Source organism: Oratosquilla oratoria, chromosome 26, assembly GCF_046742065.1.
Source record: "Oratosquilla oratoria isolate Oo_2021 chromosome 26, ASM4674206v1, whole genome shotgun sequence".
Taxonomy (NCBI): Eukaryota; Metazoa; Arthropoda; class Malacostraca; order Stomatopoda; family Squillidae; genus Oratosquilla; species Oratosquilla oratoria.
The window spans coordinates 57069499-57097083 of NC_134802.1; the positions used below are offsets into that span (position 1 = coordinate 57069499).

Here is a 27585-nt window from a genome sequence, read left to right on the forward strand (position 1 = left end):
TATTATTATTATATTTATTATTTGTGTATTTATCTATTGATCTATTTGTTCATTTATTTGTTTATCTATTCATTTATTTTCATTTTTTATTTTTTTATTTTTGATAACGCGTCTCAGCTATGAGAAGACATAGAGTATATGGCCTCACCTTAGCACCTCTACAGGTGTTGCCCAGTACCCATAACCCATCCTAAACACCTACGAAACACCTCTCCACCCCCGCCCCACCTACCCCAACCATCTGCTACCATGGTGACCACCTGAGAACCACCTGAGTACAATTTACTAAGAACGGCTACCCCCGTCTCACACACACACACACACACACACACACACACACACACACACACACACACACACACACACACACACACACACACACACACACACACATATACACACACACACAGTGATCACCTTGGAGGGAATGTTTGGTCTGTGTGACGTTGTTCATTTGCGGTTGCCTGGTTTACTGTTCCCTTCCAGTTCCTCCTCCCCCTACCCCCCCTCCTCCTCACCTCCTCCTCCTCCTCTTCCTCCTCCCCTGCACTGCCCGTTGAAGCGTACTATCTACCTGGTCAGGCGCCTTCTTGATAGCAGACCTATATTTCTTTTTTTCATTTCTTTGCTTTTTTTCTATCCATCCAGTTATATATTTATTTATATTTACACTCAGTTATATATTTATGTTTATGTATATTCATCAAATGACTGTTTTATGTATTTATTTGAATATTAATTATCTTTTATCAATGTGTCCTGTAGAAGATGAGATGAGGTGTTTATCTCACACTTGAGGAGAATTCGTACTCAAACTTGAGGATGAACTGTCGTCCTTGATATTGAGGGGGACCTGCTCCTATCGGTTGCCTGGTATGATCTCTCCCTTCCTCCCAACCTAGCTCTCTCTTTCTCTCCCTCTCTCTCTTTCTCTCTGTCCCTCTCTTCCTCTATCTCTCTTCCTCTCTCTCTCTGTCCCTCTCTTCTTCTCTCTCTATATCCCTCTCTCTCTCTCTCTCTCTCTCTCTTTTTATCTCTCTCTCTCTCTCTCTCTCTCTCTCTCTCTCTCTCTCTCTCTCTCTCTCTCTCTCTCTCTCTCTCTCTCTCTCTCTCTCTCTCTCTCTCTCTCTCTCTCTCTCTGCGTATATGTGTGTGTGTGTTTATTTGTGTATGCATTTGTGTGTCTCTAACTGTCCCTCGGTGGTATTAAGTCGTCTTACTTTGCTTGTTCTTCATTGTTCTTCATTGTTCTGTTCTCCAGTGTTCACTTCCTTTCTCGTTCCCTCTTCGTTCCTCTTCTCCCGTCTTTTACTCTCTTTTTGTCTTCTTCCTCCTCTTCACTATCCTCCTCTTCTTCTTCCTCTTTTTCATTCTCCTCCTCTTAATGTTTCTCCTCCCCTCATCCTCCTCATCCTCATCCTCCTCCCCCTTACCCCTCTTCCTCCTCCTCCTCCTCCTCCTCCTCCTCCTCACTCTCTCTTCCTCTTCATCCTTTTCATTCTCCTCCCCTCTTCCTCCTCCTCCCCTTACCCTCCCTCCTCCTTCTCCTCCTCACTCTCTTTCTCTTCTTCTTCATCCTTCTCACTCTCCTCTTCTTAATCCTTTTACACCCTTCTTCCTCCTCCTCCCCTTCCCCTTCCTCCTCCTTCTCTTCTCCTCCTTCTCCTCCTCACTCTCTCTTCCTATTCATCCTCCTCATTCTCCTTCTATTAATCCTTTTCCTCCCCTTCTCCTCCTCCCCTTCCCCACTCTCTCCTCACTCTCCTCCTCTTCCTCTTCATCCTCTTCATTGTCTTTCTCTTAATCCTTTCCCTCCCCTCCTCCTCCGCCCATCCTCCTCCTCCTCCTCCTCCCCATACCCCTCCTTATTCTTCCTCTCTTCCTCTTTATCCTCCCCTCCTCTTCCTCCTCCTTTCCTGGTTTTCCTCCTCCTCCTACTCCTCCTTTTTCCCCCTCTTCCTCCTTCTTTTCCCCCTCTTCCTCTTTATCCTCCCCTTCCTCTTCCTCTTTCTTCTCCTCCCCCTCCTCCTTTACCTCCTCCTCCTCCTCCTTCTTTGTCTCCTACCCTTTGCCCCGCCAACAGAATAAGAGGCAAGATGTTCACAGCAGGCACAGAATTAGAACAACAAAAACAACAATAATAAAAACAACAGCAACAACAACAACAACGACGACTGCAACAAAAACAACAGCACCACCAACAACAACAACGAAACAACAACAACAACAATAAAAACAACAACATGGACAATAACGACAAGGACGGTAGCAATAACAACAATGACAACAACACTTACCTCCTTTGTACTTCCATCCTCCACTCCACAATACCTCCATTACCCCTCCACATTCGTCTCTCCACCAACCCACTCCCTCACTCCTTATCCTCCAGCACCCTCCTCTCTCCTCCACCTCAACCTCCTCCTCCTCCTTCCCCCACCTCCTCTCCCCCACTCCCTCCCTCCATTGTAACAGAAACAGACTTACAGACTTAATAGTTAACAAAACATAAACAGCAACCCATAGTGTGCAGGGCTAAGTGTGCAATGTAACCACTCGAAGAGACCACAAGATGGACACAGATGACTCAGGATTTATGAAAATTAAGATAATCCTCATTACTTTGATAATTGTTAAATGACGTCATCCCTCCCATATCCGAAAGAGTTCGGATACAAGGTGTTCGGATTTAGGGGGATGTTCGGATAAGCGAGGTTCACCATGGTCTTGGATCACGTGTTGGGCTCGTGATCGACAGTTATTTACCTATCGGAAGAGAGCTCAGAGCTCATATGACCGAGTGTGCGTGTGTGTGTGTGTGTGCGCGCGTGCGTGTGCAGTTATCTGTCTGCTTACCTCATTCTATAATATATACTCCGTTATAGTAAAGGTGCCCCGTTCCTAGATATACCTCAGCTCTCACCTTTATGTATGTAGTTACCACAGTTAGATGTAAACTACTCCACACATACCAGTTCTGTCTGCAAAAGCTCTTTCATCTACTGTATATGTAGTTCTATCTAGGATTTTTATTTTTTTTCGTTTTTGATTTTCGTTTATGACTCCCACATGAATTCTCCTGTGTCGAAGAATTCCCTTTTTTTCTTAAAAAAAAAAATATATAATAATAAAATAAAAAAAAGAATAAACAACCCTCACCCTTCTTTCCTCCGGCGTTGGTAGTCCCAAAATACTTGGTCCTCTTATAAGGTAAGTCTTCCTAATTGTCTCGATTTTCACTGACTGGTAGCCCACAGCCCCACAGTAGCCGGCAACGGTCCTCTGGCTTTCCCATAAACCTCTCTGAGAAGAAACGTCGGACTGTTGTCTGTGTTGTGTGAGTGTGGCTGAAAGCAGGTGATCAGTCGCCGGTTGTCAGCTCTCCTTATGTAGAACTGTAGATTTGATATAGCTCTTGAACCCAGTCCGGACACCGAGTGATTGCCCCTCGGGGTTGCACCTGTAAATGTAGGTGAAGGTTTTGATGGGCTTTGAAGATGATTAAGGGGAGATAATCCTCTCCGACCTCCATCTTGCAGGACCACCACAAGGAGGTACCCATTTTTTTTTCTCTCTCTCTCTCTCTCTCCAGGTAAGTCTTGAAGACAATTATATTACCTTTTATGGTCCTTTGAACATTTCCCAAGGAACAACACTTTCTGTCTTCTTCCCGAACTTTCACAATAAAAATCATGATCCTCGCCAATTAGGTAATCACCAATTTCATAATTAAAAGTAATTGGCACCTGTACCCAATAAACACGCCCTCTATCAAGGAATAAAGACCTCTCCTTCATCATAACAATCATGACAATCAGCATTATGGTCATTACAGAGACAGCACTGAGGAGTCATGATGGGGTGCACATTGAGCACAGTAGTGGCACCTCAGCATATTGTGTCTATGAGATTAATGTTGAGGTATTGTTTTAGTAAATATTTCAACCCAATTAGCATGTTTAACTTAAGAGTCACTTGCGAGTTTCTGTTTTTAATGTTATCTTTTAGCAATACCTCCATCATCCCTCCATAATTTCCTACAGAATAAAAAGAATATTAACCAAACGCCTTTGACTAAATGGACGCGAAATATAAGATAATGGATGATAGCGGCCCGATATTGACGATAAGGATAGCAGCTCTGGTAAATTATAGTCCATAACAACAACAACAATAATATAAAAACTTTGTTACCATATACTTAGGTTTCTTAATTCAGGCGTAGATGATTTAGTTATAGCTGTAGATTTCCTACATATCCTGAAGTAGGTGTAGGTTCAATGTAAGAGATGACCCGGTCAGCTCCCTTGTAAGAGGGAAAAGGCCTTTTGGTATATGTACTGTATGCATGTATGTATGCATATAATATATATATATATATATATATGTACGTATGTATGCATGTATATGTGTATGTATGTATGCATCTATATACTTATGTATGTACGTATGTATGTATGTATGATGCATGCATGTAAGTATGTATGTATACATGTATGTATGTAAATCCCTCCCCCTTTATTCTAGTTAACCGTTCTATGAGTATCATATCACATCCCTTCAAAAAAGAAAAAAAGAAGAAAATAATCCTTTGTTTTGGAGTTTATAAAGATCCTTTTGGGATAAAACAGCCCATGTGTCCATTTCCCCAACCCCGAACCCCATCCCTGACCTAATTATTGACCTTATTTGGCTGAGCTCTTCCCTATCTCGAGCTTGAGTAACTTTCTTGAATATTTTGAGTTTCGTTCTCAGCTTTAAGAACGTCCTGGATTTTGAATTTTCCTTCCCACACACCTTTTTTTTCCCGAGAGGAAGTGGAATTGGGCAGGTAAGTTAGTGCGAACGACTGATGAGCGATGGAGCAAGTGTGTTACTGAGTGGACGCCGCGAGATAGGAAGCGTGGAAAAAGGAGACCAGATAGAAGGTGGAGAGACGAGATCGAGAAGTTTGCAGGAGTGACGTGGCAGAGAATGGCACGGTTGTGTGACTCATGGAATACTATGAAGGAGGCCTTTGTTCAGCAGTGGACTCAGGATGGCTGATTTGATTGATTGATTGATTTCTTTAGTACGCTGATGGCAGTTCCTTCGTATACTTTGACAACACCTTTGACTAGATGTTCCTCTGTTCCCTGCACCCGCCCGTTCTCCCCTTTCCAGAGCAGTACTGAGTTCAGGCCTCAGCCGGACACTTCCGAGAATAGAACTCTGTCGAGAAACGGGACACCACGAGTATAAGCTCTGTCCTGTGATACACAGACAGCCAAGAATTAGGTAAGAATGTACATACGTGCACACACACACACACACACAAATACACAGCTTTCCAATGCTATCCCGATTTCGTGTGTGTGTGTGTGTGTGTGTGTGTGTGTGTGTGTGTGTGTGTGTGTGTGTGTGTGTGTGTGCGTGTGTGCGCGTGCGTGTGTCTTAAAGTATGTCAACAAATACAACTTTTCATAAAGATGGATTAAAGTCTTGGAATAGCCTGAGAGCTAATACTGTCAAAGTTAATTTCGTAATCGACTTCAAAGCTGAGTATGCTACTTGGAGAATTAGACAGATCGCACCCCAACGCAACCAGTTGCATGAAACCAGTTGCTCACGACGCTGCAACCAGTTGTATTGCGATTGACACATGGTTTTCTTTAGAACACCTCAAACTAAGGCAACCACAGTTTCATTCGCCTCGATGTGAGGGGTTCTAAGAAAACCAATGTGTCAGTCGCGATGCAACTGGTTGCGGCGTTGCAATGCAACTGGTTGCGGCGTCGCAATGCAACTGGTTACGGCGTCGCGATGCAACTGGTTGCGGCGTCGCAATGCAACTGGTTGCGGCGCCGCAATGCAACTGGTTGCGGCATCACCATGCAACTGGTTGCGGCGTCGCAATGCAACTGGTTGCGGTGTCCCAATGCAACTGGTTGCGGCGTCGCAGTGCAACTGGTTGCAGTGTCGCGATGCAACTGGTTGCGGCGTCGCGATGCAACTGGTTGCGGCATCGCGATGCAACTGGTTGTGTTGCTGTGCGAGCTGTTTTTTTAAGAGACAGAATATGAAGCATAACTTCTTTTATGTATACAATTTGGGAAATACGACTAGGAAAACGCGCGCGTAATGTACAGCCAGAATATTTCGAATTAGAAATAATGTTTGAGTAAATGAAAGAAAAATATGAAGAATTCAATTATTTCCAGTGAATATTAAGATATATACAATAAACAAATAAATTAATAAATAGATAATCAAGTGAATACATATGCACATGAACACAGGAATACAAATTAACTCACATAAACACTCAAAATATTATGAGCCTCGTATGGCAACAACTCCAGCTGATTGGCCGATGTTACCATATTAGTGATCCTCAAATTTTCATGTCCACAAAATCTGATTACATCCATCCACACAAAGCTCAATAACTATTTGGTCGAAAGGAAATGATGAAGAATGAGAGGATGCCTAATATGGTACCAAGAAATAGAAATGAGAAATAGAAAAGAAAAGAAATGGAAAGCGTTTGCAGTACAAGAGAAATGGAGGAAGATAAAGAGGAGAAAGAAAATGTGGATGAGAAAAAGAATAAGATGGAAAAAAAGAAAACGTAAAAGAAAAAAAGGAAAAGAAAAATAAGAAAAAGTAAAAGAAGACAAAGAAAAAGAAGAAGAAAGAAAACGAACAAGAAGAAGGAGAAGAAAAAGAACAAGAATGATAACAAGAAAGAAAAAAGAAGAGAAAGAAGAAGAAGAAAAAGAAGGACAAGAAGAAGAAAAATGAAGAACAAGAACGAGGACAAAAAGGACAGAAGGAGAAGAACAAAAACAAAGACAAAAAGAATAAGAAGAACAAGAAGAAGAAGAAAAAGGAAAAGAGGAAGAAGGACAAGAAGAAGAAGAAGAAGAACAAAGATAAAAAGAAGAGAAGGAAAAAAAGAAGAAAAAAGCAAGAATGAGAACAAGAAAAAGAAGAAGTAGAGGAAGAAGAAGGACAAGAAGAAGAAGAAGAAGAAGAAGAAGAACAGGAAAATGAAAATAAGAACAACAACAACAAAAAGAGGAAGAAGAAAAAGAAGAAAATGGACAAAACAAGAAGAAAGAAGGAAATGGACAAAGAAAGAAAGGAAGGAAAAGAAAGAAAAATCGTACGTATAACTGAGAATAATCTGTTTAGCAAAGAAGAGAGAGAGAGCGAGAGAGAATGACAAAGTCACCCGTGCATCTGTGCTCTCTCTCTCTCAAAAAAAAAAAAAGCTAAATGGACTAATCTGAAAGGAGAGAAGACAGTAAACGGGGAATTATAGGAAAAAAAGAAGTATCAAAATAAAAAAATAAAAAAGTAGATTTATGCAACTAAGAGTACACGCAATGAAGAGTATTTAAGGATGTAAATACAATTATCTGAGAGTCGTTATGAGAAATAGAATTATGGTTAGTGCAAACGACTGATGAGCGATGGAGCAAGTGTATTACTATGTGGACGCCGCGAGATGGGAAGCGTGGAAGAGGAAGACCAGACAGAAGGTAGACGAGATTGAGAAGTATGCAGGAGTAACGTGGCAGAGGTTGGCGCGGTCGTGCGAATCATGAACTCAGGATTGCTGATTAATTTGATAAGGAAAGGGGATTCGAACCCTTCCATGAGCGACTGCTAATCTATTGACCAGGTCGTGTTTCAGGGTTCGAGTCCCTCTGGTAGAGCATATTTCCATACAATTGTCTATTAGAATAAATCTTTTATTTGAAAAGTAACAAAAAAGTATCATACAAGATATGACAAACATACGAAAAAACGTAAAATGTAAAAATGAAAATTAGCAAAAACAAATAATATAAAGAGGCACAGAAATATAAATATGTTTTCTTGTTTACTAAATGAAAGACGAAAACATTGTCAAATGATAAAAGATAAATGAATAAAAAATGCAACAAAATCAGCAATAAAAATATAAGAAAATATATATCAGAAACTGAAATGGATAGTCTATATATAAGAATAGAACAAATCAATATAAAAATATATTCAACAGAATAAAATAAGAATATATCGCTCATTCATTTCAACAATGACATAACTCAAAAATTGAAGATTTTGAGTAATTTCTACCACTGAATTTGCCATTTTCTATATTCATTTGTGGTAAGAACGCCATAACTTTAGTAGCAAAACTGGCCGCTAGATGTCGCTCAAGTCAATAACGTCATAATTCCAAATTTATTTTTCAAATAGACACAAAGCATGTTTATAATAAATGTATCTTTTAATATGAGATGTCATGTACTACATTTAATCATGAAATAAAAATTCATTGCCAAATACCTCGTTTAAAAGTTCCATGGGAGACTGTATTACATAATTAAAAGTTTATTTTGCTTCTCCTGAAAAGTAGCATTTTTTGAGTTATGTCAGTGTTGAAATGAATGAGCGATATATATATATATATATATATATATATATATATATATATATATATATATATATATATATACATGATACATAGGATTATGCATAAGAAGGATGAAATAAAGAAAGCATATAGAGGAAATCAAATTGCGAGAGCATTAGTCGAAAGCATCTAAGAGTTTCAGCATATGCTGCTACATGACACATTAAAATATCAGGAAGCATAAGAGAAAATATGCTTTACTAACCCGTTTATAAAACGTTCATAAACGTTTCTCAGATTAACGTAACGAACAAACATTTTGACGTAAAAAAAGACGAATGAAAATCATATCCTACGTCATTGTGACCTTTGACCTTTGACCTAGATCGGAATCATCTTTATAAGGTGACCTAGTTTGGTTATGATCAAAGCAATTTAAGAGGCCAAAACGTTCACGCGTGTCAACGTTACAGACAGACAGACCGACAAACGTCTAATGGAGCAAAGAAACAAAGTTGTACTTTCGACAAATAACAAATACATTACGTAAGAATGATATTAGTGGATAATTTCATAATAAACATCGTGATGATAATATAATAACGATGATGGAGGTGGTGATCATGGTTGTGATGGTGGTGGTGGTGGTAGTGGTGATGATGATGATGATGATGATGGTGGTGGTGTTGTGGTAGTGGTGATGATGATGGTGGTGATGATGATGATGATGGTGGTGGTGGTGGTGGTGGTTATGGTAGTGGTGATGGTGGTGATGATGATGATGATAATGGTGGTGGTGATGATGATGATAGTAGTTGTGGTAGTGGTGATGATGATGATGGTGGTGGTTGTGGTAGTGGTGATGATGATGGTGGTGGTGATGATGATGATGGTGGTGGTTGTGGTAGTGGTGATGATGATGGTGGTGGTGATGATGATAATGATGATGGTGATGATGGTTGTGGTGGTGATGATAATAATGATGATGAAACATAGAGTGAAAACTACATGAACCAGATAGGATACATTGAATCAGTACATTATATGCACCATTAAAAAAAACTGTATTAGAGGTCACATTGAAATACACAAATCAGATAACAGAAGACTTGAGCAAAACCACAATCTCATGATACTATATATATATATATATATATATATATATATATATATATATATATATATATATATATAAAATCAATCAATCAATCAATCAATCAAATCAGCCATCCTGAGTCCATTGGTGAACAAAGGCCTCCTTTATAGCATTCCATGATTCACACGACCGCGCCATCCTCTGCCACGTCACTCCTGCAAACAAAGGGGATATCAAATGGGAACATTTATGTTTATTTCCTACAGAAGGGGAAAAATAAAATAAGATAAATAAAATAAAATAAAATAAAAATAAAATTGCACCGAGTTATGATAATAATAATAAAAAAACATAAATACCTTTCGGGAATTAATTAAAAAGACATATGGACATGGAACTCCCTAGTGTAGGCCTTATGGTCTCTTTCAGCCTCCTGCATTCTTGTGTTCTTATTAGAAACATAAAGATAAACGAATTAGAATAAAGGGCTCTTGAGAACTAAAGAAAAGACAGAAACTACACCAACGTAACAAGAGTTTTTAGAAATAGACGCAAGGAGGTGAAGAGAGAGAGAAAGAGAGAGAGAGAAAGAGAGAGAGAGAGAGAGAGAGAGAGGCTTTTTGCCAAATGAAAGAACACCTCAGTGAGAATTTTTGAGAAAAACAATAAACAATCAAATAAACAAATAGGCCTAGTAACCATCTAGAGAACGCTAAAACTATCGGTTGTTTTAAGAAACGGTTAGACAACTTTATGGACGCGGATGACAGGTGGTAATGGACATGGAACTACCTAATGTAGGCCTTATGGTCTCTTGTAACCCCCTCCACTCTTATGGTCTTATTTGACTTGGTGATGATATAGTGAGCGCTGTATCGTCGTTTGTTTTAAGAAAAGGTTATATAACTTTATGGATGGGGATGGTAATGGACATGGAACTGCCTAGTGTAGGCCTTATGGTCTCCTGTAGTCTCCTCCATTGGGACTTGGTAACCATGTAGTGAGCGCTGAAACTATCGTTCATTTTATGGATAGGGTTAACGGGTGGTAATGGACATGGAACTGCCTACTGTAGGCCATATGGTCTCTTGCAGTCTCCTTCAGCTCTATATTATGATATTATAGATATATAGAATATAGAACTTGATATGGAAGACATACATGACATAAAAGCGATCGAATATACAAATAATGTAGGGATTCAAAAACGGAGAATTTTGGAAAGGGAATAGAAAAAATAAAATAAAACAAATAAAAAATAAAAGGAACTAATTATATATATGTTAACATAAGCTGGAAGTAATACAAAAGAAAAATACTATAAATAGATCAAATAAACATAAAGAAATAACTACACAAATAAATAGATAAATAGAAAAATAAAATAATTGTGACTTAAATACTTGGATTTCCAATTTCACAGGAATGCTTTATATGTGACGGCACACTAGCCTAGCATGCTACTTGCTTTTGATAGTTTTACTAGAAACGATTTGGGTTACAGTATTCTAGACTACCGTAAGAACATCTCTAAAATGTGTCTAACATTCGTATTCTAGGTTTAACCTATCTTGGTTCGTCACTCAGCTTCTCACTCTATGACGTCATCAGGAGTAATTTGACAAATTTAGAAATTTGAGAAGAAAAAAGAAAATCGTAACCGAAGTCGTTTCTACTCAAACCAAGTAGCAAAAGCAAGTAGCAAACTAGTGAGAAACTATTCAAACGAAGTAGCAAATGCAAGTAGCATGCTAGCGAGAAACTACTCAAACCAAGTAGCAAAAGCAAGTAGCATGCTAGCGAGAAACTACTCAAACCAAGTAGCAAAAGCAAGTAGCATGCTAGCGAGAAACTACTCAAACGAAGTAGCAAAAGCAAGTAGCATGCTAGCGAGAAACTACTCAAACGAAGTAGCAAAAGCAAGTAGCATGCTAGCGAGAAACTACTCAAACGAAATAGCAAAAGCAAGTAGCATGCTAGCGAGAAACTACTCAAACCAAGTAGCAAAAGCAAGTAGCATGCTAGCGAGAAATGCCTAGCATGCCGTGTACGTACATGGACCTCAAGAGAACACATGATAAAGCACCGCACTGGATGTCATAAGAAAATCCCATTTCTCTTGTTGGAGTCGGAGATGGATTGCGGGGAGTGGATGAAGGATGGATGAAGAAGTGAAAATGGCAATCCGAGTGGATTACAGAAGTCAATTCCTTTTTTTTTTTTTTTTTTTTTATTTTTTTTTTTTTTTTACCAAATAGGCAAATATGTCTGCACACAGCTGTATAATCTACAAAGTAGAATGACAGAGAAACATTATTACAAGTTAATTAAGAAAATAATAATAAAAAGCAAAAATGGTAAGTAGGCTCAATATAAACACGAGAAAAAAATTATAACCAATTTACCCAGTAAACCTTAGCCTACACGAGTTAAATTAACACAAAACTAACATATACCAACAAAAAATACTGTAATTACACATTACTTAAATATTCGTTTTTTCTCGGTACGATTATCATTCAACGATGATCGTTCGTGACTCAACGATTATGTTCCAACGATTATCTAGAGCACAAATTCCTTATTTTTGAATAATGGAGCGGTTTTGTATCGAGCGACTTCCGCTAGAAACGCTAAAAACAAAGAATGAGTGCTTGACGATCATCGTTGTGCCATGAACGATAATCGTTGAACGATAATCGTACCGAGAAAAACGTGACCCAACTATGCGATGTAGTAATAGGAGGGAACCCACACATAAAAGAAAACGGAATGTTCCTTATGTTGTTATGGGCTCGACTTTAGCAGCGCTTCTTTCTCTGTGGACAATTTGTGAGGACAGATAACAGAAAGATATACAGTGATAAGAGAGAGAGAGAGAGAGAGCCAGTGGAAGCTATATGAAATCAATAATATTAGTGATGATAATAATGATGATCATAATAATAGTAATAATAATGATAACAATGATAATAATAATAATAATAATAGTAATAATGATAATATTGATACTAAGAATAAGAATAATAAGAGTTATAATGATGATAGTATTAATAATAACAATTATAATAATAATAATAATAGTAATAATAATAATGATGATGATAGTGATGATAATGATATTAATGATAATAATAAAAGTAATAATGCTAAAGATAATAATATCTATAATGATGATAGTAATAGCAATGATGAAAATAATAATAATAATAATGATGATGATGATGATAAAATAATAATGATAATAATAATAATGATGATAATGTTGATAATGATAATAACGATGGGATAATGATAATGACAATAAAAATAATAACTTCGTAAGTCCCCCTTGTTATTTTGATCTAGTTAAGACCAGCCAAGCTGAGGCACAGGGGCTGCATCGTCCATCCAGTGGATAGCCCGGCAATCCTGCAGGGGACCCTAAAGCTGAGTGACGTCACTCTGGGCCTAACATGTTTATTTGATTAAACACTTTATTTTTCTTTACTTTTATTTATTTTTAAATAAATTATAAGAGATAAGATTTTTTCGTTTTATTCTTAGGCATGAGTTAGTAGTTCAATATGAATACATGTTTGCAAGCTTATCAAATTTAACATGCATTTATATTGAATAGGTCGAGTGTGTGTGTATGTGTATGTATGTTTGTGTGCGTGTGTACGTGTAGGTATGTACGTCTGTGTGTATGTGTGTATATGTTTGTGTGTGTGCATGTTTATGTATGTACGTGTGTGTGTGTATGTTTCTGTGCGTGTGTGTGTGTTTGGGTGTATATGTGCGTGTGAACATATGTTCATATGTGTGTGCAAGTGTGTATGCATGTATATATGTACATACTATACTAAACTAAGCACTGTCGGAAAATGATTAGGTCTGCTACCAAATCATTCCTTTTGTACAGTCAAGTTTAGTACAATGGTAACGTCCATGCTTTGTGGTAAGCGATCGCACATACAAAAGGTTCGAGTCCCACTGACGGAGCTTCTTAATCCTTTTGTTTGCGTAAGAATAAGCACACACACACACACACACGTGACTGGATGGCGCAGTGGGAACGTCCGTAACAGCTGCTACAGCTGTCCGAGTTCGATTCCCACCCAGGGCTGAAATAATTTAAGTATCGCTGCGCTGCGATTCGTTACTCCAACTCTCGTGGGCGAGGGGTTGGGTGTGTGTATACGTGTAAGGTCACAGTGTTACCCATGGATTGGTCATATATGAGCTCTGAGCTCTTCCGGGAGGGAAATAGTTGTCGATCACGAGTCCAGCACGTCACCCAAGACTATGGTGAATCTTCGGGAAAATACAGATAAAAGAAAGTAAATAGAGAAATAAGTTTTCTAGATAGAAGGAGTTAGAAACACATGCTGAAGCAACTGAACGCTGAAACAATGGGTTATTTTAGGAGAAGATTAGGTAGCTTTATGGATTGGGATGACAGGTGGTAATGGACATGGAACTTCCTAGTGTAGGCTTTATGGTCCCTTGCAGTCTCCTTCATTCTTGTGAAGGAGTGTCACCAGCTGAATGAAATAGGCGGCGGCCTGGAGGGATAAGAAAAGTACCCCACTGTAGAAAAGGGTGATATATATATATATATATATATATATATATATATATATACATATATATATATATTATGTATACATATTTTATAAACATATGTATATGTGTATTATATATATATATATTATATATACATATATGTATATATATCATATTATATATATATATGCAATAAAACATTAGGAACGTGTGTTCACAAATGCGTAAATAACCAATAGGAAAAGTAAACTAACGAAGCAGAGCGCTTTCGTATAATTACATCCTTCTTTGTATCTGCACTGAAGATGTAATTATACGAAAGCGCTCTGCTTAGTTAGTTTACTTTTCCTAGTGGTTACTTACGCATATATATGTATATATATAAGAACACAAGAATAAAAAGGAGACTGCAAGAGACCATAAGTCCTACACAATGCAGCTCCGTATCCATCACCACATGTCATCCCCATCCATAAAGTTGTCTAATCGTTTCTTAAAACAACTGATAGTTTCAGCGCTTACTACATGGTTACTAAGTTTATTCCATTCATCGACCACCCTATTAGTAAACCAATTCTTGTCTATTTCCCTCTTAAATCTAAATTTGTCCACTTTGTACCCATTACTGTGAGTCCTGCCCTGTTGTTTTATTATCATATATATATATATATATATATATATATATATATATATATATATATATATATATATATATATATATATATATATGCTGCAAGCAATCACATCACCGTGATACAAAAAATGCAAAATAACCACAGGAAAATATATATATATATATATATATATATATATATATATATATATATATATATATATATGTATATATATATGTATATATATATATATATATATATATATATATATATATATATATATATATATATATATATATATATATAACAAAAGGGTCTCTATCAACACATGTAACAATCTCCCTTTAACCTCTTCATTACTGCAAGACCCCTCAATGTATGATTAAAATCGTCTGGCGACAACTAGAATAAAATAGATGAGGAAGGTCCTCGCTCTTCACTCACTAATTGAGAGAAGTTCAACTTTAAAGGGGTTGAGGGTTGAGTTTCTCCTCAGCTGAATAAAATCACCTAACGGCAGCCAGAATAGAATGTATAAAGGTTCTCGCTGTTCATGGGTTAAGGAACTTTGCCGTACGTAAGTTGGATGAAGTCATGAAATTCTAGTGCCAAGTATGGGAGACCTTATGGCCTGGAGGTACGAGTACTAAGAATGTCCCTTTCTAGCTAGACGCTCAACGCTAGTCCTTTCACACACACATACACACACACACACACACACACACACACACACACACACACACACACACACACACACACACACTCATAGCATTACCCATAGATCGGTCATACGAGCTCTGAGCTCTCTTCCGGGAGGGAAATAGCTGTCGATCACGAGTCCAACAAGTGATCCAAAGCCAAGTAAATCACACACACACACACACACGCACACACACTCAAAGTAAATAAAGATTTTAATGTCAATTTGATGACAAACGATTGTGAATGAGAGAAGAAAATAGAGAAGAGAGAGAGAGAGAGAGAGAGAGAGAGAGAGAGAGAGATCTGGGCATAATTATCTGCACACTAGACAACCCGAAGGACAAACAAGTGACACAGTGAGCCAAATGTGCAAATTACCTTTAAAAACAAAAATACGCCTGAATTGATTATATTATTATTCACTGGAGCGTCACGTGTCTCTATTTGGATTTCGAAAAGGCCTTTGACTAAGTATCTAGCAAGAGTTTCTTTTGGAAGCTCAGAAACGAGGTAGCAAGAAAAAAAAAAAAAAAAGGAAATCCAGTAAGGACACAGGCTTAGGACAACTACAAAGGTTCGAGCGATTGTCGTCTGTCCTGGCGGTACGAGTACTTAGGGCAAAGGTGACTGTTTCCGTCAGGCCCTGTTCACACTGGCTGTTTGAACTGCTGTGTTTTGAACCGCGGCGGTTCAGTTATAGTATAACTCAATTGAGGCGTTCACACACAACCGCACAGTTTTTCCTTGACTCTGCGGTACCGCCGCGGTTTCTGCGCGATTCAAACCGCTAGTGTGAACAGGGCCTCACTGCTGAATGGCTCCTGGTGTAAGTGAGCTCGAAATGGTGTCTACGCCAGGAAGTGCTGAGTAGTTGCGGCCGGAGCCGTCACCTTTGCCCTATGTACATACGCTTTAGGGAATGTTGGGGCAGGTAACAAACAGTATTGTTGGGAATCGAAGAGAAGTGCGGGATTCGAACCCACGACTAAGTGAATGCGAGGACATTCCCATTACACCACCAACGGTAATGAAATAGTAGAAAATATAATCAATAAATAATTAAATGAATAATGAAATAATCAATAAAATTAATTCTATTCTATCTAAATACCAAGAGCTTTTTCCCCCTTATGAGGGAGGTAGCCTAGTCAAAAAGGATCAGTACCCACTCCCACCCACTCCACTCCCCTCCCCTCCATCACCCTCTCCCCCTCTCATCTTAGCTCCTCATGGATGACGGGTCATCCCTGCATCACCCCCACTGCCCTAGGTTAGAAGCAATCTAGCAAGTATGGCCGCTTTACTTAATCGGCGAACCCCCCCCCCCCTCTCCTTCCCCTCATGCAGAAAAGGAGAAGACAAGGAGAGATTCCTTCGGGCTGCGTCAAATTATCATTCACATAAGCACTCCCTCCCCCCCTCCCCCTCCCCCTCCCCCTCCCTTCCTTGCATAACAGTGTCATCTATACACAGTCACTCTCCACTCGTCCCTATCTCCTCCCTTCTCCCTTCCTTACTCAACAGACATTCCCCTCTTGCTGAACGCCCCTTGACCCCATCCATCCATCTCATCCTCGGTCGTCTCTTCATGTTCACACTATCCACCTCTGCCTTCCACACTTCTTTTACTAATCTTTCATCACTCATTTCCTCCATGTCTCTAAACCATCACAATAATATTTCATCAGTCTTATCTGTGATCTCCTTTTCCAATCCCGCTCTCCTCCTCACCTCGTTTATTGACTTCCTGTGAGAAGTAATTAAAATCAATAAAATAATTAAAACACGGAGTCAGGGATGGGAAAAGTCATTTAATGCCAATACATCCCGTGCGATAGAAAACGAGAGAAAAAGAAAACGGGATTCCTTGCAACTGTAACATAGGAAAGTCAGCTTAATGCAGATTGTATCTCACTAAGTGCTTCATGAATCCTGTCACACTATCACGACTCTAGAGCGTTCGTTTGAGTAGAAATGACTTAGGCTATATTTTTTTATTTTTCTAATCTCCAAATGTCAAATCACCTTTGCGTCATATTTTGAGAAGCTGAAGGACGAATTCAGAGAAGTTAAATCTAGACGAATATTAGACACGTTGGCTTTGTGTGTGTTGTCTGATCAAGGCACCAGGCAAAGTGAACAATGGACAAACGCGTTACCACTGAGCCAACCGGGCCTTTGGGAGAGGAATCAGGAATTGATTAAAAAAAAAAAAAAAGATTAAAGTAATTTTAGCAAGATTTTTTGAGACCATATAAAAATATTTTCAAAGCAATGGATGAAAGCATGATGAATGAGTTCCTCAGTACATGAATTCTAACTAAAGGTGGTGGCACACTAGGCTAGCGTGCTACTTGCTTTTGCTATTTGGTTTGAGTAGAAACGACTTCGGTTACAATATTCTAGACTTCAGTAAGAACATCTCAACAAAGTGTCTAACATTCGTATTCTAGATTTAAATTATATTAGTTCGTCTTTAAGCTTCCCACACTATGACGCGAGACCTAATTTGACATTTGGAAATTCGAAAAACAAAAAAATCGTCACCAAAGTCGTTTCTACACAAACTAAGTAGCAAATGCAAGTAGCATGCTAGCGAGAAATGCCTAGCGTGCCGCCATCTTTAGAATATGTTTAAAAAGTCTAAATCCCGCAGAGAATGGAACGTAGTTTACAAAAAAAATTTATCCTCAAATACAGTCTCATGCTAATTACCTCATAGAAAACACAGAATGAATAGACATAATGAAATTCAGATGATCAAAAAATGAGTTCAGATTTTACAATAATTTAATATGAAGGCAGCAGGGCAGAAGTCATAATAATGGATTTAAATCAGACGAACTTGGATTTAGATAAGGAAATAGACAAGACCTTGTTTACAGAGTTGTTAACAAATGGAATAGACTTAGTAACCATGTAGTGAGCTCTGAAACTATCAGTTGTTTAAGAGAAGATAACATAACTTTATTGATGGGGTGCGAGTAATGGGCATAGAACTACCTAGTGTAGGCTTTATGGCCTCTTACAATCTCCCCCCTTCTTATGTTCATATGTTTTTATGAACAAGGACTGATATAGCAATAAAGATGGGAGACTGAGGGACTACCAACGTTGGAGGAAAGACGGGAGAGGGTCACATAATTATATTATATATGTAAATATATGTAAAAAAAAAACACTGTCCCCCATCGTCAGTAGGCAAAACAAGGGAACATAAAAAGTGTGTAACATGGATGAAAATAAGTGAATGAATAGATAAATGAATAAATAAACGAATAGACAGATAGATAAAGAAATTCATAAGTAAATGAATGAATGAATGAATTATTTCATAAATAGATAAGTGATGAGTAACTACATAAATGAATAAGTAAACATAAACAAATAAATAAATAAATGGTATCATGGACAATTTGAATGAGCATCTGGGAGATATATTGTGAATACAAAACATATGCAATAAGACAAGTGTAAAGAATGTACACATACACACACACACACACACACACACACACACACACACACACACACACACACACACACACACACACACACACACACACACACACACTTCGTTTCGAGTCGTTACTCCAACTCTCGTGGGCGGGGAGTTGGGGGTGTGTGTGCGTGTGAGGTCACAGTATTACCCATAGATCGGTCATACGAGCTCTGAGCTCTGCCGGGAGGGAAATAGCGGTCGAACACGAGTCCAACACGTGATCTAAAGACCAAGGTGAAAAAAAGACCAAGGTGAATCACACACACACATAAACACACACACACTCACACATAAACACATAAACACACACACACGGTGCACCACAGAGGAAATTGAAGACATACATAAAAAGAGGATAATAAATCACTTGAAATTAATGATGATCGGAGACTTCAACTGTGGTAAGGTGGATTGGTGGAAAATGGAAACAAACGGAGAAAAGAAAACAGAGAGAGAGAGAGAGAGAAAGAGAGAGAGAGAGAGAGGGGAAGAGATATCGGGAGAGAGATCTAGGTATAATTACCTGCACACTAGCCCCCCCCCCCCAACCCATTGAAGGACAAACAAGTAACACAACAAGCCAAACGTTTGCATGGCAGTCAAGTGTGAAAATTACCTTTGAACAGAGAGATACGACTTATTTGCTTATCATTCACTGCATGACATCAAGCATAGATCATGCTGAAGCGGCATTCTGGAGCCTGAATGACAAGAAAGATGAAAGAAAACTGAAGGTAACGAGCAACAAGAAACAAGATGGACGTCAAATCCAGATGGCTTGGAGAACCTGAAATGCCTAATACTGGAAGAAAGAAGAGAGAGGGGCGATACATGTACTGTGTACAAACATAAGAACTTATGAATAGAGGAGACTGCAAGAGACCATAAGGCCTACACTAGGTAGTTCCAATGTACAAATATAACATAAGAATGGAGGAGAATGCAAGAGAACATAAGGCCTACACTAGGCAGTTCCAGTTTACAAACATAAGAACATAAGGATAGAGGAAACTGCAAGAGACCATAATGCCTACACTAGGCAGTTCCAATGTACAAACATAAGAACATGAGAATGGAAGAGACTACAAAAGACCATAAGGCCTACACTTGGCAGTTCCAATGGATAAACATAAGAACTTAAGAATGGAGGAGACTGAAAGAGACCATAAGGCCTACACTAGGCAGTTCCAATGTACAAACATAAGAACTTAAGAATGGAGGAGAATGCAAGAGACCATATGGCCTACACTAGGCAGTCCCAACGTACAAACATAGGAACTTAAGAATGGAGGAGACTGCAAGAGACCATATGGCCTACACTAGACAGTTCCAATAAAGAAGCATAAGAACATAAGAATGGAGGAGACTGCAAGAGACCATAAGACCTACACTAGGCAGTTCCAATGTACAAATATAAGAACTTAAGAATGGAAGAGACTGCAAGAGACCATAAGGCCTACACTAGGCAGTTCCAATGTATAAACAAAAGAACACAAGAATGGAGGAGACTGCAAGAGACCATATGTCCTACACTAGGCAGTTCCAATGTACAAATGTAAGAACATGAGACTGGAGGAGAATACAAGAGACCATAAAGACTACACTAAGTAGTTCCAATGTACAAACATAACATAAGAATGGAGGAGACTACAAGATACCATAAAGCCTACACTAGGCAGTTCCAATGTACAAATATAAGAACATAAGAATGGAGGAGACTGAAAGAGACCATAAGGCCTACACTAGGCAGTTCCAATGTATAAACAAAAGAACACAAGAATAGAGGAGACTGCAAGAGACCATATGTCCTACACTAGGCAGTTCCAATGTACAAATGTAAGAACATGAGACTGGAGAAGAATACAAGAGACCATAAAGCCTACACTAAGTAGTTCCAATGTACAAACATAATATAAGAATGGAGGAGACTGCAAGAGACCATAAGGCCTACACTAGACAGTTCCAATGTACAAACAAAAGAACATAAGAATGGAGAAGACTGCAAGAGACCATAAGACCTACACTAGGCAGTTCCAATAAACAAACATAAGAATGGAGGAGAATGTAAGAGACCATAAGCCATACACTAGACAGTTCCAATTTTCAAACGCAAGAACATAAGAATGGAGGAGTATGCAAGAGACCACAAGGCCTACACTAGGCAGTTCCAATGTACAAAAGTAAAACGTAAAAAATAGTCAACCAATCAAATCAAATCAGCCATCCTGTGTCCATTGCTGAACAAAGGCCTCCTTCATAGCACTCCATGATTCACACGACCGTGCTAACCTCTGCCACGTCACTCCTGCAACAAGTCTCTATTTTTATTGCACACACACACGCGCGCGCGCGCGCGCGCACGCACACGTATATATATATATATATATATATATATATATATATATATATATATATATATATATATATATATATATATATATAGTGTAATATAAATTATGAGCAGTTGTCCCATACTTGTTGGTTACCAGGACGGTTCAAACGTCCGTCACGTGTATTTCTTCCACTACCTCTCCGAATGCCCTCTTCACTATGTCTCACTCAGTCATATATTCTGTACCTTGTTTCTTCATTTTATAATTCCTTCTTTGTATCTGCACTGAAGATGTAATTATACGAAAGCGCTCTTCTTCGTTAGTTTACTTTTCCTAGTGGTTACTTACGCATATATATATATACATATATATATATATATATATATATATATATATATATATATATAATTTACACCGTTTCCCATATCACATATCCCAGTGGCCATAACTGACTCTGATACAATAGCATTGGATCCACTGTGCTCTCCAGCCAAACCTTGACTCTGATGACGTTTATCTACTCTTTTGGAAAGACGAGGAATGCGGGGTGATCTAATAGAGGTGTTCAAATGGGTCAAGGGCTTTAACAAGGGTGATGCAGACAAGGTCATCACATTAAGACAACAGGACAAGACTCTCAGTAATGGGATTGAATTGGATTGGTTTAGATTTAAGAAGGAAATAGGTAAGAATTGGTTTACTAATAGGGTTGTTAACGAATGGAATAGACTTAGTAACCATGTAGTTAGTGAGCACTGAAACTATCGACTGTTTTAAGAGGTTAGTGTATGGGAATGACAAGTGGTCATGGACGACATGGAACTGCCTAGTGTGGGTCTTATGGTCTCTTGCAGTCTCCTTCATTCTTGCATTCGGTAGTGTCTTGGCTCCATTTTTTTTTTTTTTTTTTTCTTTTTTTTTTTGCGGTTGCCCTCTTCTCTCTTTTTCTCTTCATTCTTGTGCAATCTTGCTCTTGATTATTTCTCATCCGATTTTCTCTCATACCTGTTTTATTTTTTCTCTTATTTCTCCCCAAATGTGGTTAGCAGTACTGTCCATTCCTCCTCTTCCATTACAAACAATATGAGGTTATGTGAGAGCATATGCGTGCATATGTGTGTGTGTGTATTCACCTTGGTCTTTGGATCACGTGTTGGACTCGTGATCGACAGCTATTTCCCTCCCGGAAGAGAGCTCAGAGCTCGTATGACCGATCTATGGGTAATGCTATGACCTTTCACACACACACACCCCTAACTCCCCGCCCACGAGAGTCAGAGTAACGACCCGAAGCGCAGCGATACCGAAATAATTTCGGCCCTGGGCAGGATTTGAACCATGTACTGCGAGCACCACCGTACTTCCCAGTCCAATGCTCTACCAACTGCGCCACCGAGTCGTGTGTGTGTGTGTGTGTGTGTGTGTGTGTGTATGTGCGCGCGTGTGTGTGTGTGTATGTGCGCGCGTGTGTTGGCATGTGTGCTTGTCTGTTTAGCAGTAATGGTATGTTTGTATTTACATGTGCTCGCGTATGTGTGTGTGTGTGTGTGTGTGTGTGTGTATGTGTGCGTGTGTGTGTGTGTGTGTGTGTGTGTGTGTGTGTGTGTGTGTGTGTGTGTGTGTGTGTGTGTGTATGTGTGCGTGTGTGTGTGTGTGTGTTTGATTTATTATGGTCCTGGACCACGTGTGTGACTCGTGATCGTCAGCTAATAATCTCGCGAATGAGCTCAGAGTTCGTATAGTCTGGTGAGTGGGTAATAGTGTAACTTAACAAAACCACATACTCATCCCTTTGCTCAAGGAAGACAGTAACGACTGGGGGTGTTAGTAAGGTTTCCACAGTGTGAACGGGGTGCGATCTCGGACTTCTAGCGTGAAAGGGTAAGACGCTATCATCTGTATGTATCTAATTGTAATATACGGGGATAGTCATAGGCCCATACAATTTTTCTAACGATTCCGATATTAGTTCCGATACTGTCCGAAACTTCCGATACCAGTTCCGATATTGCCATAAACTTCCGATACCAGTTCCGATACTACCCTAAACTTTCGATACTAGTTCCGATACTCCTGTAAACTTCCGATACCAGTGCCGATACTGCTATAAACTTCCGATACTAGTTCCGATACTTCTCTAAACTTCCAATTTCGATACTTGCAATCATCTAAAATAATTCATCATTATTTTCAGGTCCTGCAGTTGGTTTCGGAAACAAATACTTGATGAACAAAGTACATTTGGTAATCATTTATCGGAATCGGAAGTATAGAGTAGTATCGGAACTCGAATCGGAATCATTAAAGTGTTTGGTATCGACCCATACGAGGTTGAATGTGCTCATGGAGCCCCGTTTCTGTTTCCATTTGTCGAAATTAATCTGAAGTTTCTTTACGGTGCCCACTTGCGTCACTCAGCTCCTCCTGCCGTGGACGCTTCACCTATGAGGGAGTTCTGGGGAGTTTTAGGGAGCTCCGGTGGAGTTCAGGTGGGATTCTAGGGGAATTCCGTAGAGTTCTAGGGGGACTTCTGGGAGTTCTTGGTGAGTTCCGAGGGATTCCGTGGAGTTTTTGGTGAGTGTCGGTGTGTTCTGGTGGAGTTCTGGGGGTGTCCTGGGATGTTCTGAGGGAGTTCTGTGAGAGTTTCGGGTGAGATTCTGGGGGAATCCCGTGGAGTTCTGGGGGAGGTTTGGGGGAGTTCTGGGGTTTCGGATGGGAGTCTGGGAGAATTCCGTGGAGTTCTGGAGGGATTTTTTGAGAGTTCTGGGGACTTTTGGGGGAGTTCCGTGGAGTTCTTGGTGAGTTTCGGGTAGTTCCGGGGAGTTCTGGGAGATTTTCAGGGGGAGTTTTGTGGAATTCTGGAGTATTTCTGGGAAGTTCCGGATAGAGGTCTAGGGGAGTTCTGGGAGCGGTACCGTATTTAAGGAAAATCTTAGACCCTTTCAATTCGGCGACAGCTTCTTTTGGGGGATAAAGTCGTCGAGTGTTAACTTGAAAAAACTCTGTGAAGTGTATCATCGTTAGGAAAAGTTAGCCTCGCTTTATGGCAACACCACCGACTGGTTGGATGTTGCCATACATTGAGCCGAACTTTTCTCAGGCCGTGAGCAAATTTTCTTTTTTCTTTCTTTTCTTATCTTATTTATTTATCTTTTTATTTATTATGTATATTTATTTTTGCTAGCGCGCCCTCTTCCTCCCCCTATTTCTCTTCTCCTCTTTCTCCTCCTCCTCTTCTCTCTCCTCCTCCTCCTCATCATCATCATCGCCATCATCATCCACCATCCCATGAGATCGCTAATACACTAATGATCACCCTCATTCCCCCCATCACCCTCCCAGGTCACCCTTGACCCTCCCAAGTCACCCTCGACCCACCCAGGTCACCCTCGACCCACCCAGGTCACCCTCGACCCACCCAGGTCACCCTCGACCCACCCAGGTCACCCTCGACCCACCCAGGTCACCCTTGACCCACTAACCGTCCCCCTTTATCTCGTCCTCCAACAGTCCCCGAGCGAGAGTATGGCCTCAGTGTGCTCGACGGGCGCCGAGGGACGGTACGGCACGGTAGCAGTTCGTGGCGAGATTGAAGTCGGCCTCCAGTACAACTACAAAGAGGGCCAGCTCGAGGTCCTCGTGATGCAGTGCAGAGACTTGGCCGCTGTGGACGCGAAGAGGAACCGATCGGATCCGTAAGTATCGAACCGGGTTTTTTGTTCTTTGTCGGTTTGAAAGTTAAGTGTCCGATGCGATGACTGTCGTTTATTTTTTGTGTTGTTTGTTTGTTTGTTTGGTTTGGTGTCGTTTGTCTGTTTGTTATTGTTTGCTTGATTCATATTTGTTATTAGTTGTATGTCAGTTTGTTATTATTTACTATTTATCTGTTTGTTTAGTATTTAACTATACCTATGCATTTATTTAAATCTATCTATTATTATTTATGTTTTTATTTATTTGTTATTATTTATGTTATTTATATTATTTATTTACTTATTTTTCATTATTATAATTTGTTCACATCCGACCTAGTTATGGACCAAAAGGTCTCCAGCCGGCATGCTCCGCCTTTGTAATCCTTTGTAAGTTTCTTTAAACGCGGCAAAGGAAACTTGGACCGGGAGTGAAACGTTTATTACCGACGTTTCGTCTACTTTGAGGAAGTTGGTCGACAAAACGTTTGTTGGTGATTGGAAAAAGAATATTGAGTTTTTATCTTTTATTCCTCTTGTCAGTGCCATGGAGACATTCCCCCCCCCCCATTCAGTTTTGTGGAATCAACGAAACGAAAGAAAGGTTTTGTTATGTTTTTAATGATCACCTAGTTTAATTCCTGTTATCAATACAATGTAGAAGATAAACAAATAAATAAATAGATCAACGAATAAATAAGTAAATGGAGATTTTGATCAAGTACAGCAATGGTCTGAAAAGTGGGTAATGAAATTCAACCCTAGTAAATGTAATGTTATGTACATTAGTAAAAAGAACAGTAAGTACGATTACAAGTTATTTGGAAATTCATTAACAAAAGTGGATAGTGGAAAGGATCTCGGCGTAATTATCAGTAATGATCTCAAATGATCTAAGCAGTGTATTCCCGCCCTAGAGAAAGCAAATAAGATTCTAGGAATTATTGTGTGATTTTTTTTATTATTATTTTTTAAAAGCTCCATCTGTTATAAACAAGCTATACAAATCGTCAATTCGTCCACATTTGGAATATGATGTTTCCGTATGGTCACCGAATCTCATTAAAGACATTGACAGAATGGAAAAAGCACAACGGCGAGCCACAAAACTGATTCCAAATATGGATCTATTTTTCCTAAAAAAGCGTAGACTCAGGGGTGATTTCATACTTTTAAGATTCTAATGGGAATTGACATTTAAATTGACGAAATATTCACATTGGACGCGAATCAGATAAGAAATAATGGTCTCAAACTGTCAGGAAGTAGATCTAATTTTGAAATGGATAGAAACAACTTTGCCAACCGTGTAGTTAATGAATGGAATAAACTTCCTGCAGAGGCAGTGCATTGTAGTATAATTCGAAGTTGAAAGATTCATTTAGATAAAAACTGCAATGTACTGTAATGCCTGCTATTTGTTTTATTTTATTTTGTTTATTGATTTATTATTATCCATATTATCATTTCTGTTTTGTGAATAATTGTTATCTGTTTATCATTTATCATTATCTATTCATTCATTGTATCTATATTCTTATTCACATGTTTATCTATTTATTCATTAATAAATGTTTTTTCGCATCCGACCTAATTATGGACCAAAAGGTCTCCTGTCGGCATGTTCAGCCTTTGTAATCCTTTGTAATATATAGTTAAGTACATATGTTAGTAAATATATGAATGAATAACCTAATAAATGAATAAATGAATAAATAAATAACAGATAAATAAATAGATTAATTAATTAATAAAGAATGAAATTTTAAATGAATAGATTAAAAGTAAATAAGTAAATAGATTAATATATATGTAGATAAATAGATAAATGAGTAAATAGATAAATAAATAAATGAATAGATAAACAAATGAATGAACAGATAAATAAATAAATGATTAGATAGATAAATAAATAGATTAATAAATATATAAATGAATATATTAATAAACACCGTACCGTAAATAGATAAATAAATAAATACATAAACGAATATATAAGTAAATTAATTATCAGATATACAAATGAATAGTTAATCAGTACATACACAAAAAACATAGATATATGAATAAATAAGTGAATAATTAAGTAAATAGATAAATGAGTATTTAGGCAAATGAATGAATTGATAGTTACAGGTACATACAGAAATAAATAGATGAATTAGTATATGAATAAATAGATGAGTAAGGAAATACAAAAATAAGTAAAATTGGTAAATGAATAAATAAGAATATTTATAGATAATACATAAATGAACAAAATAATCAATAAATGAAGAAAGACTAAATGTAAATAAATAGATAAATATTAGATAAATTAATCAAATATTGAATAAATAATTAACAAAATATTTGAATAAAGATATACGAAAATAAGTAAGATAAATAAAGTAATATAGATATGTATATATATATATACATATATATATATATATATATATATATATATATACATAACTAAATTAAATAATCAATAAATGAAAAAAGTTATTATAAATAGATAAGTATTAGACCAAAATTAATCAAATACTAATTAAATGAATATCTAAATAAATTAATAAATAAATAGTTAAATACGGAAATACAAAAATAAGCAAAATAGATAAATGAATAAATAAGAATATGTATAGATAATACATAAACTGAACAATCAGTCAATAAAGAGTAAATAGAAATGAACAGATAAATAATAGATAAAAAAAAATCTAT

At 38.2% G+C, this 27585-nt stretch overlaps 1 protein-coding gene across 1 annotated transcript in view; it reads left to right on the forward strand.

The window, feature by feature from the left end:
* LOC143039623 (uncharacterized) overlaps positions 1–27585 on the forward strand; it is a 485892-nt gene that overhangs the window by 439212 nt on the left and 19095 nt on the right. The window contains exon 9 of the mRNA XM_076209893.1: positions 24695–24879. Coding sequence (XP_076066008.1) covers positions 24695–24879 — 185 coding nt within the window. The remainder of the gene's footprint in view (positions 1–24694; positions 24880–27585) is intronic.